The sequence below is a fragment of the Falco biarmicus genome, chromosome 1 (genome assembly GCF_023638135.1).
Source record: "Falco biarmicus isolate bFalBia1 chromosome 1, bFalBia1.pri, whole genome shotgun sequence".
Lineage (NCBI taxonomy): Eukaryota > Metazoa > Chordata > Aves > Falconiformes > Falconidae > Falco > Falco biarmicus.
This window is the reverse complement of record NC_079288.1, coordinates 77,756,890-77,776,037: the sequence shown is the minus strand read 5'-3', so window position 1 is coordinate 77,776,037 and position 19,148 is coordinate 77,756,890. Positions and strand designations below refer to the sequence as shown.

General features: G+C 37.6%; 2 protein-coding genes across 2 annotated transcripts in view; one reads left to right on the top strand and one right to left on the bottom strand.

The window, feature by feature from the left end:
• Nucleotides 1–212: 212 nt before the first annotated feature.
• TRMT44 (tRNA methyltransferase 44 homolog) lies at nucleotides 213–19,099 on the bottom strand. Its single transcript, XM_056338724.1, has 11 exons — nucleotides 18,562–19,099; nucleotides 15,956–16,073; nucleotides 15,080–15,299; nucleotides 13,764–13,832; nucleotides 10,894–11,001; nucleotides 9,392–9,463; nucleotides 6,069–6,175; nucleotides 5,218–5,401; nucleotides 4,159–4,549; nucleotides 3,153–3,269; nucleotides 213–663 (listed from the first exon to the last, which is right to left on the bottom strand). The coding sequence occupies exons 1-11, from the start codon at nucleotides 18,998–19,000 to the stop codon at nucleotides 431–433; spliced, it is 2,058 nt and encodes a 685-aa protein (XP_056194699.1). The 5' UTR covers nucleotides 19,001–19,099; the 3' UTR covers nucleotides 213–430.
• The window catches only part of ACOX3 (acyl-CoA oxidase 3, pristanoyl), a 36,653-nt gene continuing 36,476 nt past the window's right edge, over nucleotides 18,972–19,148 (top strand). Inside the window, exon 1 of the mRNA XM_056338686.1 lies at nucleotides 18,972–19,105. The gene's annotated coding sequence lies outside the window, so the exon portion shown is untranslated. The remainder of the gene's footprint in view (nucleotides 19,106–19,148) is intronic.

The following is a 19,148-nucleotide window of genomic DNA, read 5'->3' as shown; positions in this document are numbered from 1 at the left end:
TCTCCAATTCTGACTCCCAAGAGTCACCGTGAGTCACAAGAAACCATAAATTCTCCTGGAAAATCTGGAACAAAACAGCTAATTTTCAGGGTTTGAAAATGCTGCATCATGTACATTTGGTCTGATTGACGATCATGAAGAGTGTTTTAGGAAATTAGGTTTTTAAAGCTTTTCAACTTATATAAATGCATGTTAGACAAGCCACGACAAAATCCAGAAGTATATACATGCTTTACTATACCTTTTCCATGTTAATAAAAAAAACATAAAGAATTAAAAATACAGGCAAACTTGTAACTAAGTGGAAAATAAGATACACAAGAATGGCAAAACCCCCTCCAAATCATACAGTTTTTCATGCACTAGGCAGTCCTGAAGACAATCAGATTCAGTTATGTACACAAACTTAAACGTAAGTGGCAGTATTTCATTACTGTATATGTTTTTTCTTTTTAATAATCTGAGACTGCCTTAGCTCCTCAGTCCCATGAGCATATGGGCAAGATTCAGAAGGCAAGGAACAGCCATCAGGATGATGAATGAAAAACCAACAGAGACGTGTTTTAAATGCTTCAGCTGAAAGGCGTCGTTTCACTTCAGGCTTAGTTTTCCTTGATGGTTTCTCTTTTCTCCAGTCACGAATATGAACTCTCCCATTTAGAACTAAGATTTAAAAACAAACAAAAATATAGCTGTTAATAGACAGGCATGGGAATTACACTGGAAAAAATGTATAGTGACATTCTGTGAATTAAATACATATTCTACAAATGGATCACTCAGGCAAAACCAAATGTGCTACTTGTACAGAAATAGAAGTGCACAACAAACCAAGATTGTACAGATATGGTCTAAAGAAGAATTGATCCATTTCTCTGTGAGATGTTTTACTGTCGTCTTTGTAGAGGTTTGTTTATTTGTTTTGAATACAGCAGTTAAGTTCATTTAGACTAAGATCCTCGGAATTTGGATTGCAAGTACTGACAAAAAAGTTTCAACCAGAAGAACTGTAATCCTTCCTGTGTTCAAAAATTTATGGCTCCACATTTAAAATGTGATTACCAGCAAAAATCTAGTAAGGCTCTTCTACTACTTTCACTACACAGAAATGCTCTTGCAAAGACCATTGTTCACTGACCCAAAAATACACCGCATCAAAGAGACAACAAGTGTAGTCCTTCATAGGAATCAACAGTGAATTATTGTGTAATAAAGATTCAGTGCTTTGTTGTTTTTGTTGGTTTGGTTTTTTTTTTTTTTTTAAATAGTTTGCTGGTTTAGGTCCATGAACTGCACACAACACATTTGTGAATCTCTATCAACTCCTTAAATGTGTAAGCAAAAAAGAATAAAAGGAAGTTACTAAGACAGAAAGAAAAAACATAGATGTAAGACCACAGTGAAATGAAGGAATAATCTGGCACTTCTAGATTGGCTATGCTCTGTTTTCGTATTCTGCTTCGATCATACCTTCTATATCACATATATGTAGCTTGGAGTAGTTAACTGATGCCATTCTGCATTCTGATGATCACTATTCAAAAGGTAACGAGTCCAGTGAAAGCTTAATATCACACACTCAGGCCTGAATGAATCCATCCTTCCAGGCTTCCTTGTGATACACAAATAGATCTGACCTCACACACAGCCAATCCAGAAGTGGGTTCAGCAGAGCTTTAAAATCTCTCTCAAACTAAAACCAGCAGATACAGTGCTATTTATGATCAAGCATTTTTTTTAAAAGACAATCAGTCCCATATTTGATAAGATGCCTGACCAAAAGAAACTGCCACAGATCAGTTACTCTAAGACCTTTCTTGTGTGTGTGTGCACACGAGCATCCCTCTTTTCCATGTCTTTAAAAGAAAAACACTTCAGAAAAGATGACAGACGAGCTGAAGCCGTGTTCTTCTCTCTCCTCTTTGGCATGAACGATATCCTTCCAGACCTCGTGCTGGCAACAGTCCCTTGTCATCGTGACATGCTACTTCAGGGAAGAATTAAATGGTCTCTACTGAAGCCCCAGGGAGTTCCCATGTGATGTATACTGCTGAGAAAGATCCAGCCTTAACCCTAGTCTTTCTGCAGAAGTAATGTGCAGACAGCATCCATGTCAAATTAAAATGCTCATTCCATGTAACAAGATGCAAATCTATTCCACCTGGCCCTAATGACAAGAAATCAAATTCAGACACACAATGAACACAGTGTGACCAATTCTTTTAAATAGCTGGTAATTCAAAAGGATTTCAGTATAGCTGCACATTTTATAATTGCCAAGTGTACAGAAATCATTAGTTGAAGCTGAACTAAGTGGAAGCCGCTAATTTAACCACTAGAAGCAACTAGGTTGCATTCTCAGGATTCTCATTGCCATCCATGAGTTGATCAATATTTTACAGCTGATGTAGAACTGTCGGGACACAAGAAGTTAACATACTTCCAAGCCTGAAGCAGCCGTAATACTGGTAAAAACCTGCAGATCCTGTATTGCTGCAAAGCTAACCTTACTTTTGCAAAACTCCACACTGACAAAAAAACCCAAACAACCCACACCAAAAACTAACCACACAAAAGACACCACCATCACAGTACAATAGGAAGAAGAAACCAGCTACCAACAAATCCAGCCAACCACAGAAACTTGCTACTGAGTTCTTTCAGCCAGGCACCACAGGCTACACATCAAGCCCCACAGTTACAGATTCTTACAGAGACTAGTTTTGTTTTGTGTTGGCATTTACACTGTGGGGCTTGGTAAGGCCAGACAAAGTCTCATTTAAATGCTTTAGTGAACTTGCTCTGCATTTAACAGCCCCCAAATCATCAATATACTTTATAGGAAAAATAAAACTAGTCTTTAAGTCAAGCAATAGCATTAAATTAGCCACTCTAATGAAGGACTTGTCTTTTCAGGTACAGTCAGTCTAGAACAACGCTTTGCTGATAAGATGCCTTACCGATCTCATTCAAAAGCTTTAGTAACAGTATCTTGGAGCAATAGGCACATAAAGAATATCCAGTTTTCCACAAAGGTATGCAAAGCAGTTAAAAAATTCACCACCATAGTAATTTTTCAGTTGAGTTTAACTGCATATAGAGGAGATAACATAATTAAAAAAAAACCAAAACAAAGAACCAAAACTCCTTACCTTCAAATACCTGATGATTGTTCTTAAGTAGTGTCTGCAGGCCTCCATATTCACTCTTTAGTCTTTTTAAAGTCTCTTTATTTAAGTGTTCTGCTACTTCTTTCAAAGAAAGGCTTTCTGCAATAAATAATGGTGAAGCTATTAAAATTGCATATATATAAAATCCTAAGAAAATTTAACTTCTATACAAGTTAATGATTATGAGCAGAATCTGTGAATTATCTACCAGTACTGCAGCAACTTTGTACTCCCAATATCATGCACGATATGTATTGTGTATGTTTATTATCTGTAAAATAGCAGCTTTCATTCTACAGCACTCAAGTCAGAATATCCACAGTAAGACGTATTTTTTTATTTTCCCTGCTTTTTTTACAGTAGCATATAACATTCCTTGTGATAAGCATAATTTACATGTAGTTAGAGAGAAGAGAGAATGATTTAAAGGATCTCCTGTACCAGTAACTTATGACAAACTACAGTAAGCAATAAAACCAGGTGGAGGAAAATGGAAAGATGGTAGTAGTGAGAACTAACTGAATTAACAGCAAATTCTTTTTCTTCCTAAGACTAAACTAAAAATTCCTCATCATATCATAACCAACCGGCACTTCAAAACACTTATCACACAGTTCTTACATAATTAGAGCTAATTATTAAGTACCTATACAAAAATAAACTTAATAGATGTAAAGTGTTCTGGTTTGGTAAATGGGGAGGAGTTCTGGGTTTGCTTTGAGTTTTTTAAATAAAAATTGACTCTGTCCTAGTATTTAAATGAAGAGGGAAAAAACCCCACACCGGTTTCAATATAATCTTATATGCCTTGTTTGCATCCCAGTGTGCAATCAGAGAAGGGAAAAAAAGCCTTTGATTGCTACTGTACTGTTCTTGGTATTTCCTAAGATCTATTTAGCTTACTAAACTTCTAATTATGTAAATTCATTGGAAAAGACATCTTCTACCAGCAAAAGCAAAGGATAATGTAAAGGACATACAATCTCACCTCCTTGATTCCAGGTATTTGTATTCCCACCAAGCATATTAGAACATGATTTTTGGGGGACTGCATTTAACAGCAGGTTTGCCACATTGAGAACCACATCATCTACAAAATCCTGAGGGAGGGAAGCACAATTCCTGATTTGTTCTACTTTTTCTCTGGGTTGAAATTTAGGCATCCAAACTGTACCAGCAGTCTCAGTCTCATTTTCAGGAAGTTCTGAGTGTGCTTCTTTGCACACATCATCAGAGTGATCCTTATGATTAAATCCAACTCTTCTGTCACACATGACCACAGCACAGGTCTGACGATTATTAATATACTGTGTTATCTGCTTGTCAATCAGAGCACGTTCTGTAGGTGGATAGGTCCTATTTTTTCCAACCAGGCTTACCTATTTTAGCAGAAACACGCAAATCACTATTTACACAGAGTCCCATACTTACACACAGCCCCCAAGTCTGCACATACCTTACACAGGCTTCTAAATCTACCTACAGGAGATACCCATTCAAAGTCAATGCTTATTGACATTTGTCAGTTTTTTAATTTTAGTTTTCAAATATTGGTGCCACAGAAGAAATCCAGTAATCAAACCATAATCCATCACGCCACACAGAACAGGAAGATTGTTCCTGACCCTCAGATTATATAAAAAACTAAAGCTGGACACCTCTTCCTACTCTGAGAACATTTCACTTTGAATTTCATGCAACATGAAAAACAGCCAAATTAAGTAGAAATAAGCAACATAGGCAGCTGGAAAAAAATAAGTTTTGTAAGTTTTCCATCCCATAGGGTGGCAACAAATAATCATAAAACTTCCATTCTTTCCTGTCTTTAGGATTGTACCTATGACATTACGAGCAGAACACCCAAGAAAACAATAAGTAATTTTAGTCTCTCTTCAGAGCATATTGTCTCAAGTAATGCAACTGACTGTAGCCTGATCTTACAATAAAAAGAACAAACAATAATAATGAACATTTATCTGCTTCAGAGAGCTAGCAGCTTAAAAAAAAAAAAAAAAAAAGACAAAAGCCCTACACAGTCCAAAATTACCCTTTTTGTTGATGGAATTCTAAGGCAATCTTCTTCCACATCAAAGCTGCATACAAATCCCACTTGGGCAACAAAATCAAGATACTCTCTGTACTGAGTTTTCTTGCTTTGTCTTCGGCTGTATTTTCCATGGAAATCAAAGAAGCAACATGGCAGCACAAAGTAGCAACATGAATAGGAAGACCTACAAGAAAGATAACAAACTGCCGAAGGGAAGTAATTTCAGAAAACACACATACTCAGCAGATAACCCACAAGATACAAGCAATAATGGACATTTTTGTTAAGTGCCAGAACTTCTTGAAATAATATTTCTATGTTCCTCTTTCAGTAGCTCTATTAGCATAATCAAAAATACTGTTTCACAAAGTATTTGCTATGGCAAATTACTGTGCCAAATTGGTTTGCAGGACGGAAACTCTAGATACAAAATTATTGCAGCTGGTTGTGAAGAGCACAACAGTTCAAGGAAAGGCAGAACCAATAGCAATTTTATTTTAAAAAAAGCAGAAAACCCCAACTAAATAACAAACAGATTCAAATCTAAGGAATAAAAATTAGTTGGTTTTTGCACTTCAAAAGCAAAATGTATTGAATTCTCTGAGAAAGAAAATACTACATCTATACTTCTCCACAGGAAGAGAAACATTTTGCAAAAATAATCAATTGGCATCAAAAGCAGCAGGCCCTGCAAGGACCACAGATGCAGCTGTAAAAGTGACAGTTTTCAACAAGCCCACATCAGTAATTATTTTGGGTTTTTTTGGTTGGGTGGGGTTTTTTTTTGTTTGTTCCATTTGGGTTTTGTTCTTTTTCTTCCTTCCCTCCCACTCCTCTCCCTCTGCAAATACCTAGCTGCAATTACAGGTATCCATGGTGTTAATTCATCTGAATGGTTTCCTATGAGCCAGTCAGTGTCTGGAAAGAGGTGACTGTCACCTGGCATGATTGTAGATTCCTAGAAAATCAAACAATAAATTACAAGTTTCTTTATATTGTTGCTTAGTGCTTTATTACCAAATGAAATGTATTTAAAGTCATACAAGCTGACAAATACAAGATGAATGAGAACAGACACCAACGTTTTCCTCAGTCTGCACTTCTGCCAGGTAGTAATTTTTTATAGCTACAAAAAAGTAATTTAGCAACAGCTATGCACAAATGTTAGTCAGACAAAGAGTGGAATAATAATTCTGATTAAGATATCTGTCACCCTAAATATTTGTAAACAAATATCATACATTGCGTTATGATTTCTTGCTGTTTTCCTTCTCTGGACTCAATTTTTCAGAAAGCCACTTAATTTTCTACGTCTTACGCTCCTAGGACTCATGCAGCAATTAACCAGAACACAGCTTCACTACTATGTTCTTCCTTCAGAGACTCTTCCCAAATAAAATCCTAATATACATAACACCACTCTTCACACCCTATAATTCACATATAACAAACCTAACACAGCCCAACACTTTCCCTGTTTATGTTGCCATTTGATCCCCTTCCAAGTTGTGTCAAGGCTACCATACGATACATGCAAAACAGGAGCAAAAATAGGAAACAATAGTTCAGAGAAAGGTGGCTTCTTTGGTGGCCTTTAGAATACTGTTTTGCCTCATGGAAAATCAATTTGTATAGATTGAGCAGACATCAGCAGAGAAGTCTTCCCAACATAACATTGGTGCACAGAATAGTTATTAGCCTCAAAAATATTCTATGCTGAATTCTATAAGAAAAAAACCCCGAAAACCAAAACCACCTTAAAACCAAAATCACCAAACAGTATGAATTCTTCATACAGGTTAAATTTTAAGTTCTAGAGTGCCTTTAACATTTAACTCACACACATGTTCTTCTTACCTTGAACTAAGTTCAGCAAAGAAAGCACTTAAAGATGTTGACACTACTGAAGTACACACTATTATGTAAAAAAGTATCTATAAATCTCAAAATAATTATTGGGCAGATGTGGAAAAAAATTAAATTTTAATCTCCACAGACTGTTAGGAAAAGCCCTAAAAATTATGCCATACTCTCTTTTTATATACCAAATGAATGTTTTACGAGCTCCAAATTCAGAATTATATGTAAAGCACTACCTGTACAGAAATCTATACATATAAAAAACCAACACCCAAAACCCACAAAGAAACACTTGTTAGGGTATTTCGGAAATCTCAGATTACCTCTGTTACACCCCAATTCCTCTCTGCAGAAAGCAGCGTTAGGTGTTTTAAGTATCAGTACAGTGTATTATTGTTCACTGTAAATACTACATATCTGACTATTTTTAGTTCTGCATATGTGTTCCTAGAAAATGTATGTAACAAAGTTTTTTTTGGCAGGTTAATGGATTGGCAGATTAGTTAAATCAAGTGTTTGGTAAGCGTTTTCTTATGGTTGATTAAACAAGTTACTCCTACATTACATTTCAGTTTTGATCATTCAGTTTAGGCATAGCATGAATTATCAGTGCCACACTCCACAATTTGACAGTCACTCATAATGAAATGTGTATTCGCCCTGCCTGACAGCAGTTTGGCGATGCCAAATGCCACCTGTTACATTCATTTATATTGTTAGTATTGGCACTGTATATGTCACAGATGGCAATATCCATCCTGCAACTCAAGCTTTTAAGTAAAGATCAAAACAAAATTAGCTTCAAGGGTAACAAAAGGCTGGATGCAGGTGCCTTCTTGCTTCTGTGGCTCCTGTTGCTACAGAAGCCTTACAAAATCATTTCAGCCTTCCTGTACAGTATGTAACTCCCCCCCCCCCCCCCCCAATTAGTACTTTCCTTATATGCATATTTTTGATTTTTTTATTGTTTCTGTCTGGCTTTTTCAACTGTTCTCTATGAATTTTTTTTTTCTCCTTTTCTTTTAAAAAAAGACAAATAAAACCTATCCTTTTCTAATTTGTTCCCTCATGGTGCCGAGAGGGACAGCTGATGCGCAGAAGTTTCCCTAAGAGTCAAAAAAACTGAGAAACTTTAAACAGCCAGACCTTAATATGAAAGGAATATACAAAATTCAAAGATTTCCACAACACAGAAACATGGGCAGAAAAAGGAATATATAACATGAAGGAAGAGAGAAGATGCTGTTTGGTATGATCAAAAGTGACTTAATATAGTACAATAGGAACAAATGAGCACCACAGCTTGATATTTTGGATTGTTTCATGAAGCCTGTCACTAAGATCTGGCTGCAGACTGCAGCAAAGGAATCTGGCAGTTTTGGCCATTTGTACCCAAAATGGCAGGGTGGCAAAGAAAAGGCTGCACCAAGACTGTGAAAGCTCCACCTCCCATCTGTGAAAAATGCTACTCTTTTTCTGATCTAAGTTGTTAGTATTCAGAGATATGTTGAGTTAACTTTTTTTAAAAAACTACTAAAGAATAACTACCGGTAGAAAATCCTTTTAATATACTGGACACTGACAACTTTTGAGAGAACCGAGTGAGAAATTTTAGGAGTCTAGAGAACAAGAAACCAGAACACCTCACTTCCAAAGGGAACTGTTCATCAGCACCACACTTTAACAAGTATCAGACCAAGTGAATGTTCCTATGCTCGAATTGTTCCTGTTCTCATAAAAATGCTAATGTGGAACTTGGAATATAATCCCTCTTTCAGACTAATTTTCCTGTTCATTTTTTTGAAGGCTATTACTGCAGTTATTTACCACAAGGTCAGTACGGCAGAGTACTGGCTCCTTTGAGGTTCAACAATTTTTTCCCCAGAACGGCACATAGCACTAGAAGGTCAGAATCACTCTCAAGACTAAACTACTCACAACTTTGGATATAGTATCTTTTATGAGGTACAGTGGTGCAAAGCAAGCTGCTTAATACTCATCTTCCAGTAAAATCAAAGATTGTTTCATGCTATGCTTGCCTGTACACGCAGTAGGAAATTACACTAGTCTTCTCAGCTGTAAAATGAGGAAGTTGCAAATATGCAAGGGTACGATACAGCACGCTCTCGTAATTCCCTTTACAACTTACAGTCACATAAGACATATGGGTGGCATCATACCAAACCCACAGATCACTTTAGACAACTGTCTGTAACCCAGTATGTTTGATTACATTTACATCAACACAACATGAAGCAATGAACAAATGAATAAAACTATAAATCAGTAAGATTTACATACATTTGCATAATACCTCTAAATGAGTTTCTGGTCCATACATGTCCCATATTTTCCTTCTCCTCACATCAATTCCTCTACCTGAATGCTGAAATATTTGAACAAAAAGTATCATTTTGAAGTTCAATTTTTAGCAGAAATTGTCAAACAGGCTCACTAAATGTATATATTAACAATTATTATTTCATTCATACTAAAATTTAGACAGAATAAAACACATCTTCACCATTTCAGGCAGAAGCTAAATACTTCTAATCCTTTCTTTCCCTTCTAAATATGAAGGGAAAGCCCAGGAAGCATTAAGAATATATTTGGTTTGAAATTTTATCTGGGCACACCCATTGAAACTGCTCTTGAAAATCTGGATCTCTAAAAAAGTAAAAGCAGAGGTAGTGGGGGTTTTTTTGTTTGTTTTTAAAATACCAAAACTTTTCATAAGGCAAATATTACTGTAGCACCCACAGGGCTCAGAAAAGAGTGCTACCCTAAACAGTCCTTGCTGGAGAACCATCTTTCAAATACTGAAATCAATTAGGCTGCTGGAGTCCAAACACACTTTCCCCTGTGTAAATTGATGAGAAGAGGAAATAGGACTGGAAACTAAAACAAGAAATAAAGAATGCGTAAGTAACAGATTCTGAACTTTAAGAACCTTGTGCAGAACTAATCAAAGTCTATTACTAAAAAAGGCTCATAGAACTCTCACACACGATTTTTTTACAGTCAACAATGTTTGCCAGTGCTACAGCGATGATGACCTAATGATGCATGAAAAGAAATGTCTACAGGAAAAACAGCATCTCAGATAAATTTTTCTGGACATACAAGGATAGAGTGTTTCTGTTAAGAGAATCTGGAACTTCCCTCCTGCCCCTAGTCCCCAGCATTTATTGATCTAATAGGAGACGTTAATTTCCTCTACAGATTTTAGAACGTTCTCTTAGAAGTGGAAAATACAATTTTCTGAAAGAGACAGACCCAATTTTAATGGGTTTTGTTTAATCTCACTGACCTTTTTTTGTTGTTTCAGAAACTATGCCTCAAGAAACCAAATTTTGCTGTTGCCACTCCTCAAAGCACAAATTAACAAATCCAGGATTGTTTTTAAAGATAAAAAAAACCAAAACATTTTCAGGACATGACAAGTAGAATTAAATTTCTATAAAGTTAAGTTCATGAACAAAATCTTGTGAGAGAGAATCTCTATGTTAAGATTCCCCATTCCTTTTTCCTTTGTCTACAGCATAATGAAATCACACCATTACTTTTTCTTTTCCCTCTTTGTTTCTTACCTCAGAAAAACAGCCTTGAATTGAAATGAATTGCACCAGTAAAAATAGATAAGTGAAAGGTTTCTAAAGCTCTGCTAGGATTTTCTCCTGGTAACTAGAGTGACAAAATCCTATTTGCGACATGAATTAACTGAATTTTGGGTATTTACATGCCAGATAAAAGGAAAGCATAACAAAAATATTGGCTACTTCTATTTTTTATTATTTTAAAAAGCACTCTATTTACCCCTTCATTGTTTAGAATATGAACCAGTAGACCATTTCCACATCCAAGATCTACAAATGACTGTTTCTTGGTCAACCCTTTTTCCTTTCTTTCTTGTTCCCAAAGAATCTAAGACAAGAAAAGAAAACATATTAGACTTCTGCTCTCAAGCTTCCCTGTAAGAAATCAGTAAAGGTTATTGTAAATGTAAGGAGAAAGCTGGAAGAGAATGCAGATGTGGCAGAAAAGATTCACTGTACTCACAGAGAAAACAACTTGAGAGGGAAAAAAACCCAACCCCAAAGCCTCTAAAACTGTTTATGGCGAGGGGCAGGGATTATGTTGCAGAAATACCAGTAATTTTCCAAGTGCTAAGCACGCCCTCCTGAGTTATTGCAGTTTGAAATTAATCAAGGCTACACAATCCTGGGCTGGACTGAACATAAGTGGTAAAAAACATATACAAAACACCGTAACACATGGTGCAAGAGATGAACAGAGGAAGCAAGGGAAGTAGCAAGTAAACTGTCAGCAGTGTATTTGCAAGTAACACCACAGAAGCATTTACATCCAACTGTATTAAAGAAAGAATTGGTGGCAGAGTGAAAACAAAACCAAAAATGTTCTTTGTAAACAGTTTGCTATATGTTTGTATATGTAACATCACATTCTACTGAACAAGGCAACAGTCAGCTGCCCCAAATTCTGCATCAGTTAAAGGGACTTTTAGCCCGATTATAGTCCCTGCTATGTACCAAAGTAGTTACTTTTCCATAGTTAGTTCATAGTTAGTTACTAATTGGACATTTGTCTGCAGGACATGGATTAGTCCCTATTACCGTCAAACTCTTTTTCCTTCAACAACAAGCTACAGAGCACACATTCATCAACTCTGCACACTTACTTTACTGCAACTAACAAAAGTCCTCAAGAGTATTTAACCATAAAAATTAATATTTGTAACATTGCTACTTGTTAATTTGTCAGTTTTGCTAGAGGGAAAGAAGCTGCAGATAATCCATGAGATTATCAAACTATGTTTACATTTTTAAATGTACCAGTCATTGCACTTTTGCACTCTAGGCTCCATCCTGGAAATCCCTAATCACCTCCTACACAGATCACACCTATCCTCCATCCCCTGCTGAGTTTCTCATGATACAAACTGAATAGCTACTTCTTTGGGTATGTGCCTAGACAGCAGGTGATGTAATGTGACTGCTGAGTAAAATGAGGTCAGATTTAGATGCCTTAAATCCATAAAAATTTAACACTGGGCCCACCTTTTCTTAACCACCTGTTTAACACACTTCTAAATAATGTTTAATCTAAATAAATATTATATACCATCATAAAGATACCTGAAATTTTTGAAGTGAGGTTAGGTTATTAATAGCATACTTTAAGCTTTCATTTATATAAGCCAGTTATTGGGTGATTTTAATAACTTTCTGAAAACTACTGCTTACGTCAGCTAAAACACATTAACACTGTAAACTAACACTAATGCATAAAAATTCTCTCATTACAGAATTTTCTGAGGGCTACAACCAATTGTCAACATCTAATATCACGGTGATAAAAATGGTAAAAGATAAGTTTAATATATAGCTTTTTCCACAAGCCAGTATCATAGATTGGTTCAGTTGCAAGGGATCTACAACAATCATCTAGCCCAACTGTCTGACCACTTCATCACAACCATTTCTCTGATGTAAAAAGTTCTCTCACATCAACATGACAATCAAGATTTTGAGTGGCCTAGGTCAGTCAGGCTTCTTCAGATAATTTTAAAAATCCTTACGGGGAAAAAAACCCTGGGGTTCTAAGTTTTGTCAACCATCAAAATAAACTGGCCCTCAATGAGTTCTGTAAACAAGCTACCTTACTTACATTTACCGATTTAGAGAAGATGTAAGAGGTATCTACATTACACTTTAAGGCAGACCTGTTTTTACCACACTCTGGACAGCAGTCAAAAGTATGTGCCTACACAGTGACAAATTTTGATGCTGTTTAAAAATCTGAAGTTTTTAGTGACTGCAGGTAGCAGAATTTTCATAAATTCTGACGTACGCAGGTGCCTTAGAAAACTGCATCAAGCACGTATCTGCATTCCTACCATCTACAGTTGACTTTATTGCATCTGAAGATGGGATTTAAGCTGAACTTTTCTCAGGGAAAAGTACAGCAGTGAAAAACCTTTAGCATAAAATTAGCAAGTGGTAGACATATGTATGAAACAATAGCTTTTGATCTCCAAATCAGCCCATCTAATCACTATTTTTCTGCTGTATCATTGCTTTTCATTTTACCACTTAAAAAAAATATCAGATCTTGTCTGTGTAGGTCAAACCTCCTGTGACAGGACCACAAATCTTTATCACATCTTCACAGAGAAGTTTTAGTAGCCCTCTAAACTCTTCACTGTTATTGTCCTGATTTTTGTGGTATAGGGCAGTATAAAAACAAAAAATTAACCTATTTTCCCTTTGCTGTGTCACATTCTTTTTTCTTTTTCCAAATCTGTTATAAAATGCCTACTTCCTTTAATGACATATTATATGTAAATCCCTGAAATCCCAAATGAAACTTGAATAGTTATAGACATCAATTTCACTTTTGGTTTAAGGTGAGCTTAAAAACATTGTAATAAGAACTTTTCTCTCTGCTTAAATGAAAGCAAAAGCAAGAAAAACTCCAAATCCCAGAAAACTCATAACCCTTCTCCTACCCCCTTCCTTTTGCTTTGTATGTCTGTAATCACTTCAAGTCATTCTATTTGAAAAACTGCAAAAACTATAAAATGAAAATACTGATTTTCTTTAGAGAGCTTCTACTATTGGGAAATAGAACCTTACAGAATGCTATTAGGCAAAGAGGTTCCCTACCAGCAAGTAAGTGGCAATGGCAACATCTTCATAAACAAATTTCTCAGGATCTGTCACTTCAGGCCACACCTTCAGTAAAAAAGAGAAAAATTATTTTCTGTACCATCTGAAATTATTTCCAAAAGTGCTCAATTAAAGCGATCTGGATACCCCTCCACTTCAATAGGTTTCTGCATTTTGCAAATTTTGCATTTTAACCTCATAAAATAATATACTCAAAGAATATAAAGACTGATTTTGTAAGTCACACAAAAGAATCATGGCATAAAAAATGTCTGCTGTCACCCAATCAACGTTTCCAAGAATGTTATTGCTCCATACGTGCAGGTCACAAGCAAACTGCTGCACCTGTTCTGCAATAAAGCATGCATCCTTTTGCTTAACTCTCTCAGAAGAAAAAAGCTTATATTATTCCTGTTATGTGCAACATTGATAACATGAACATTTGTGAATTTATTTTCACAGCTTAGCAGGCATAAAATTATCCTGCCACAACAGAACAAAGAATCTAAACCTGAAATAGACAGAAAGCAGCAGTATTATCCCTAGTTTGTCAACAAGGAATTGCAACAAAGTTTAAAATGCCCAACACTATGCTAATTCTACTGCTGAGCTAAAGACTGAACCGTTGTTACCTTAGCCACAAGTCCAACTTTCCTCTCACCTCTATCCTTCTATTAGTACAGAACTATCAGCAGTAAAACTTTTCAACACTTTCACAGTTTTACAACAGCATTTACTAATATTTTTGCTTGTAGCTAGAGTCAGGATATAGGCATTACTTCATACAGCACTCAAGATGATCACTGTCATTTTTTGGGATCACCAGAATAAAACTATTTTACAACATTGCTTGTCTAACTCAAACACATATTAATACAGCATCCAAATTTAAGGAGAATAATAGAAAAATTAACCTACTTGCTAACCAGTGCTATTTCCAGAATCGGGTTTTGGAGAAGAAGGTGCTTTATTTATGACTTCCAGTGTGGATGACTTAGTATTTATGTCCACTAACCTACTGCTTCTTCTTATCAGAAGGAATGCATTCTGAAAAAACCCTAACTCTTCCAAGTATCTAGTGTGAATTTGGCTCTAAATCTTGCTTTTCCAGTTTAGTTCTTTCAAATACTAAATTGTTTTTTCCTCCACATACACAGAAAAAAACCCCAAAACATGAAACCATAAAACATACATTTCAATTCAGTTGCTTCTTTTATTAAAAAAAAAAAATGTAGTGAAAGAAGCAGCTTCACCAAACAACCAACCAAAAATATAGGAAAACATATTATTACTGCATCTATTGCTAAACTTACCTTTACCATATCTTTGTATTTTTCCTTAAGGTCTTGATAAACCTCGCTGTATTTTGCCACAGAAATGAGCGAGAGTGTACTTTTAAACTCACTGGGCTTTTGCTCCACAGACCATTTAGCCAGTTTGGACAAAAGCTCATTTCCAAGCCATGCTAGTTTGGGATATGCAACTCCATCTGAAAACCAGTCTTCTGGAAACAGGGCTACAATAGACACAGACCTTTAAAAATAAAATAAAAACTTTGTATAAATAGAGCGTATTTCATTACAACAGCTAGCTCAAAGAGTGAGAAAACAATGATTAAGTGATCAGCAGATCAGAGGTATAAAAGCAGGCTGAACAATAAGGAAATATGTGATACACAAAACCAGAAGTAAAATAAAACGGTGATGTTACTGAACAGTCTCCCCTGAACTTTGTTAGACAGCTCATTATCTGCCAATTCAAACACTGGACATGAGTGTCCATGCTGCGATTAACATAATGACTGAGGACTCACATATGACGAACAACCTGATTTAGCAAGATATCCAAACATTAACTAGTAAAATTGACTTCATTAAACTAATGAAAACAACAAGAAAATTTAGGAGGAAAACATACCAGTCAGCATATTTCATTATTTCATCACCTCTAACTTGACTCAGATTTCCTTAGAGCTACACCCTCAGGTGCTCAGGACCAAGCTGCAATGGTCTACCTTTCAATGACTGAAGCTCAATAGGTTCGCATTGCATTAAGATCACACCACTACTGTCATTTACTAATCAAGCAGAAAATTACACAAACCAAATCACCTCGGTACAAATACTAAAACATGGTGTGATCCTTGCAATAACTCAGGGTTTGCTTCTTTTCTCACTCCTAGCACTTACCATTCTTCATCTTTTACATGTGTAAGTTGAATTTGATAAATATTGCACTTTTTAATCTGGTATTTTCCTTCACTGGTTTCCTCCAAAGGCAAAAAGGTCACAGTCCCATTGTAAATATCTGAAAAGATATGTAAACAGTGATATATTATTCCATGGTGCAAACCATCCTGGTTAGCACCAAAATAAACTTTAGTCTCTTTACTAGTGCAAACTAGTGAGGCAAGATCTAGGACAACACAGGAAGAACCATAATGCTACAAACAGATCTGTTTCTCAGGGTGCCTGACATCTGAAACTACTGAACTGTTTGAATTTTCAAAATTTAGCATTCTGCTGCATGTTTCCAAAATATCTAAGGCTGACCAGTAAGAATATTCATTTTCTTAAAACCTAACTATTTTAGTAATGTAAAAGCTAGACAGTGAGGGGGTTTTAGCACAAAAGTGCTGCTTTCCCCTACCCCACAGTAAATGTGTAGTCCTGGGAAGCACATTCCAAATTAACAGAGACTTACGTATCACCCCAATATTAGATAACCAGCCAGTGCAATATTAAAAAATAATCGATAACATCATTACTATCTATCAATTTTGCCATGTTCGAACATAGAATCTATTATGTGATTATAATTAAGTATAACTACACTTCCCTTTTAATGTCATGCAGCTTTCCTAATTAAGAGTTCCTGGATTAATCACTGAAAAACCACATTATCTATCCCTAAATTAGGATCTCTCAACTCTGAAGGAAACTACCTAAGATGACCTGTTTTTAGGTGAAGGCATATGTATTATGTTAACATATTAAGCTATGTTCAGCACACCAGGCTACTGATCTTAATGGTATCTATCACCTGTAGAGTAAAACGTTTACATCCAAACACTAGGGACTCTGGAAGAGTTGAGATGGGCTGGCAAACAGCTGTCAACACACTTGAGTGCCTCTACCACATTTCAAGTAGATATTCTGCAATTTTTGTCACATTTCATTCTCTAATATCATGCAGGTACCATAACTCCTACACAAGTGAAAACAGAAAGAGGGAGAGTGTGTCCTTTTGAAATAACTTACAAATAAAAAGAAAGGCAACTTGCACTGAAATATGAATGGCATGATCAAGCGTAGTACTCACATACTGTTTTTTTAGAAAATCTTAATATCTTAATTTCTTCCCTATATACATTCTATAAAGTGACTCTAAAACATTTACTATATTCCTTATGTCATATGATTCGTATGCATTATTACTTTATAAGCCAGTTGCAAAAATATTTTCAGCTATTTATCCAGGATGCTTGCTTCAGAATAACTTACTAAGTTCTCATTTTTTAAAATCATTTTTCAATCACCATCAAAGCAAACATTCTGCTAACTGCAAATCTTCCAACTAAGAATGTTATATTGGCTAAGTAATCAAACTTCAATGGACTCCAAAATCTGCTGAGACAGGAAAGAGTAATCAGCCATACAAGTCTTGCTATCTCAGCCCATCCTTACCTGACCCCTCTCTAACATTTTTTAATATAAACATACTAAATAAAAAAAAATATTTTCCTAGACTTTTTCTTACAGATAGGCTTTCTAGATGTAGCTCAGGACCACCTTAACATCAAAAGAAAAACAAAATCAAACCCGCAACATATACTTGTGGGTTGGTTGGTTGGTTTTTTTGAGGGCATCATACTTTCTTTGAAGTCATCAGAGTAAGAATCCTAGGCCACAAGTCATCCTAAGTCAGCTGTCCCCCATAAATGATTATAGGTCTTTTTGCATTGTAAATGTAACTGTTTCTGGAATTCTGATTCTTTTCAAAACGTTACTATTAGAATTTAATCCACATCAACACTTTTTCCGAAATTCATCTTAAAAAGGCGTCAACCTCTACCCTTTATGTTTCTTTATAGTAGGATTTACTGCAGCATATTACCATCATACAATGCAAAACCAAAAATTAGTCAAGCTTCATTTTTAAACAATACTGAACAGTAAGGAAGTAGACACAAACAGTTCAACTTGGCCAGGCAGGTGCCACAGGTGTGTACTTTTTTTCATTCTCTCTGCATTTTCAAAGGCTACCCATCACTCATTACAAGCCCATAATTAGGTTTGCACTGCAAGCAGCATTCCTGTGTGGGTAGCTTAGGACAGCAGCTTGCATGATGACAGTCCTTCTTGCCTCTTCTTTTTAAGGAAGGCAAAAAGATGAGACATCTATACCTCCTCCTCGGGAGCAGGGGGAAGTCTGGCATCCCTGAGTCCTTCCCCTACCTCAGCAGCACCTTACACATAACACATCAGCTGTTCCCCTACTACGATCTCCTAACATCGAAGCAGGGGCTGTTTAAACCAGAGTCCTGCAGGTGCTTCACCTCCGTAATTTGTATTTCAGCTGCTGACACTTCCTAGCACAACAACAACAACGACAAAAGTAAGAGATAAAAAATCTAAGCACAGGACAGGGTCAAAAATCCACCTGCACTCACACAAGCAGTGAAAAAAGCGGTGTTTATCCCTCTTGCGAGCCAACGCGACAGGCCTGCAAGAGACGCGGCACCTGGGGCGCCCCGGCCGCCCCGCTCGCCGCCGCGGGGCCCGCTCCCGCTCACCTTGCACCGCCAGCTCCTTCGGCGGCGGAGCGGCTGGGCCGGCGGGCCGCCCCCGGGGCAGCAGCGTCCTCAGCACGGCGCGGAGCTCGGGGCGGCGGCCCGGCCCGCCCCACGGCGTGAGGGGCGGCGGCAGGTGCCCGTGCCCCGCCGGCAGCTGGCCGCACACCTCCCTCCAGAGCCGGCCCAGCTCCGCAGCCCCAGCGGGCGCCGCTCGCCCCCCCGCGCCCCCGCCGCTCCCGCCTCCCCACACGGCGGCGACGGGGGGAGACGCTTCCCCGCCCTCCCCGAGCGGCACCGTCCCCTCGGCCTCGATGGCGGCGCCGCACAGCCGCCTGTTGGCCACCTGCGGCTTCTCCAGCCAGACGCGCACCGCCGCCCAGAAGCCGTGAGGCAGCGCGGCGCCGCCATCACGCACAGCCGCCGTCCCCACCGGCCCCATGGCCGCCGCGCCACCGCCGCTGCCGCCGCCGGGCAGGGGGAGGAGGCGGAGCGCGTCGCAGGCTGCTCCCGTCAGTTCCTGAGGCGGGGACGGCGGCGGCCGCAGGTAGGTGCCGCGTCCCCGGTGCACCCCGGGCCGTGGCCTCGGA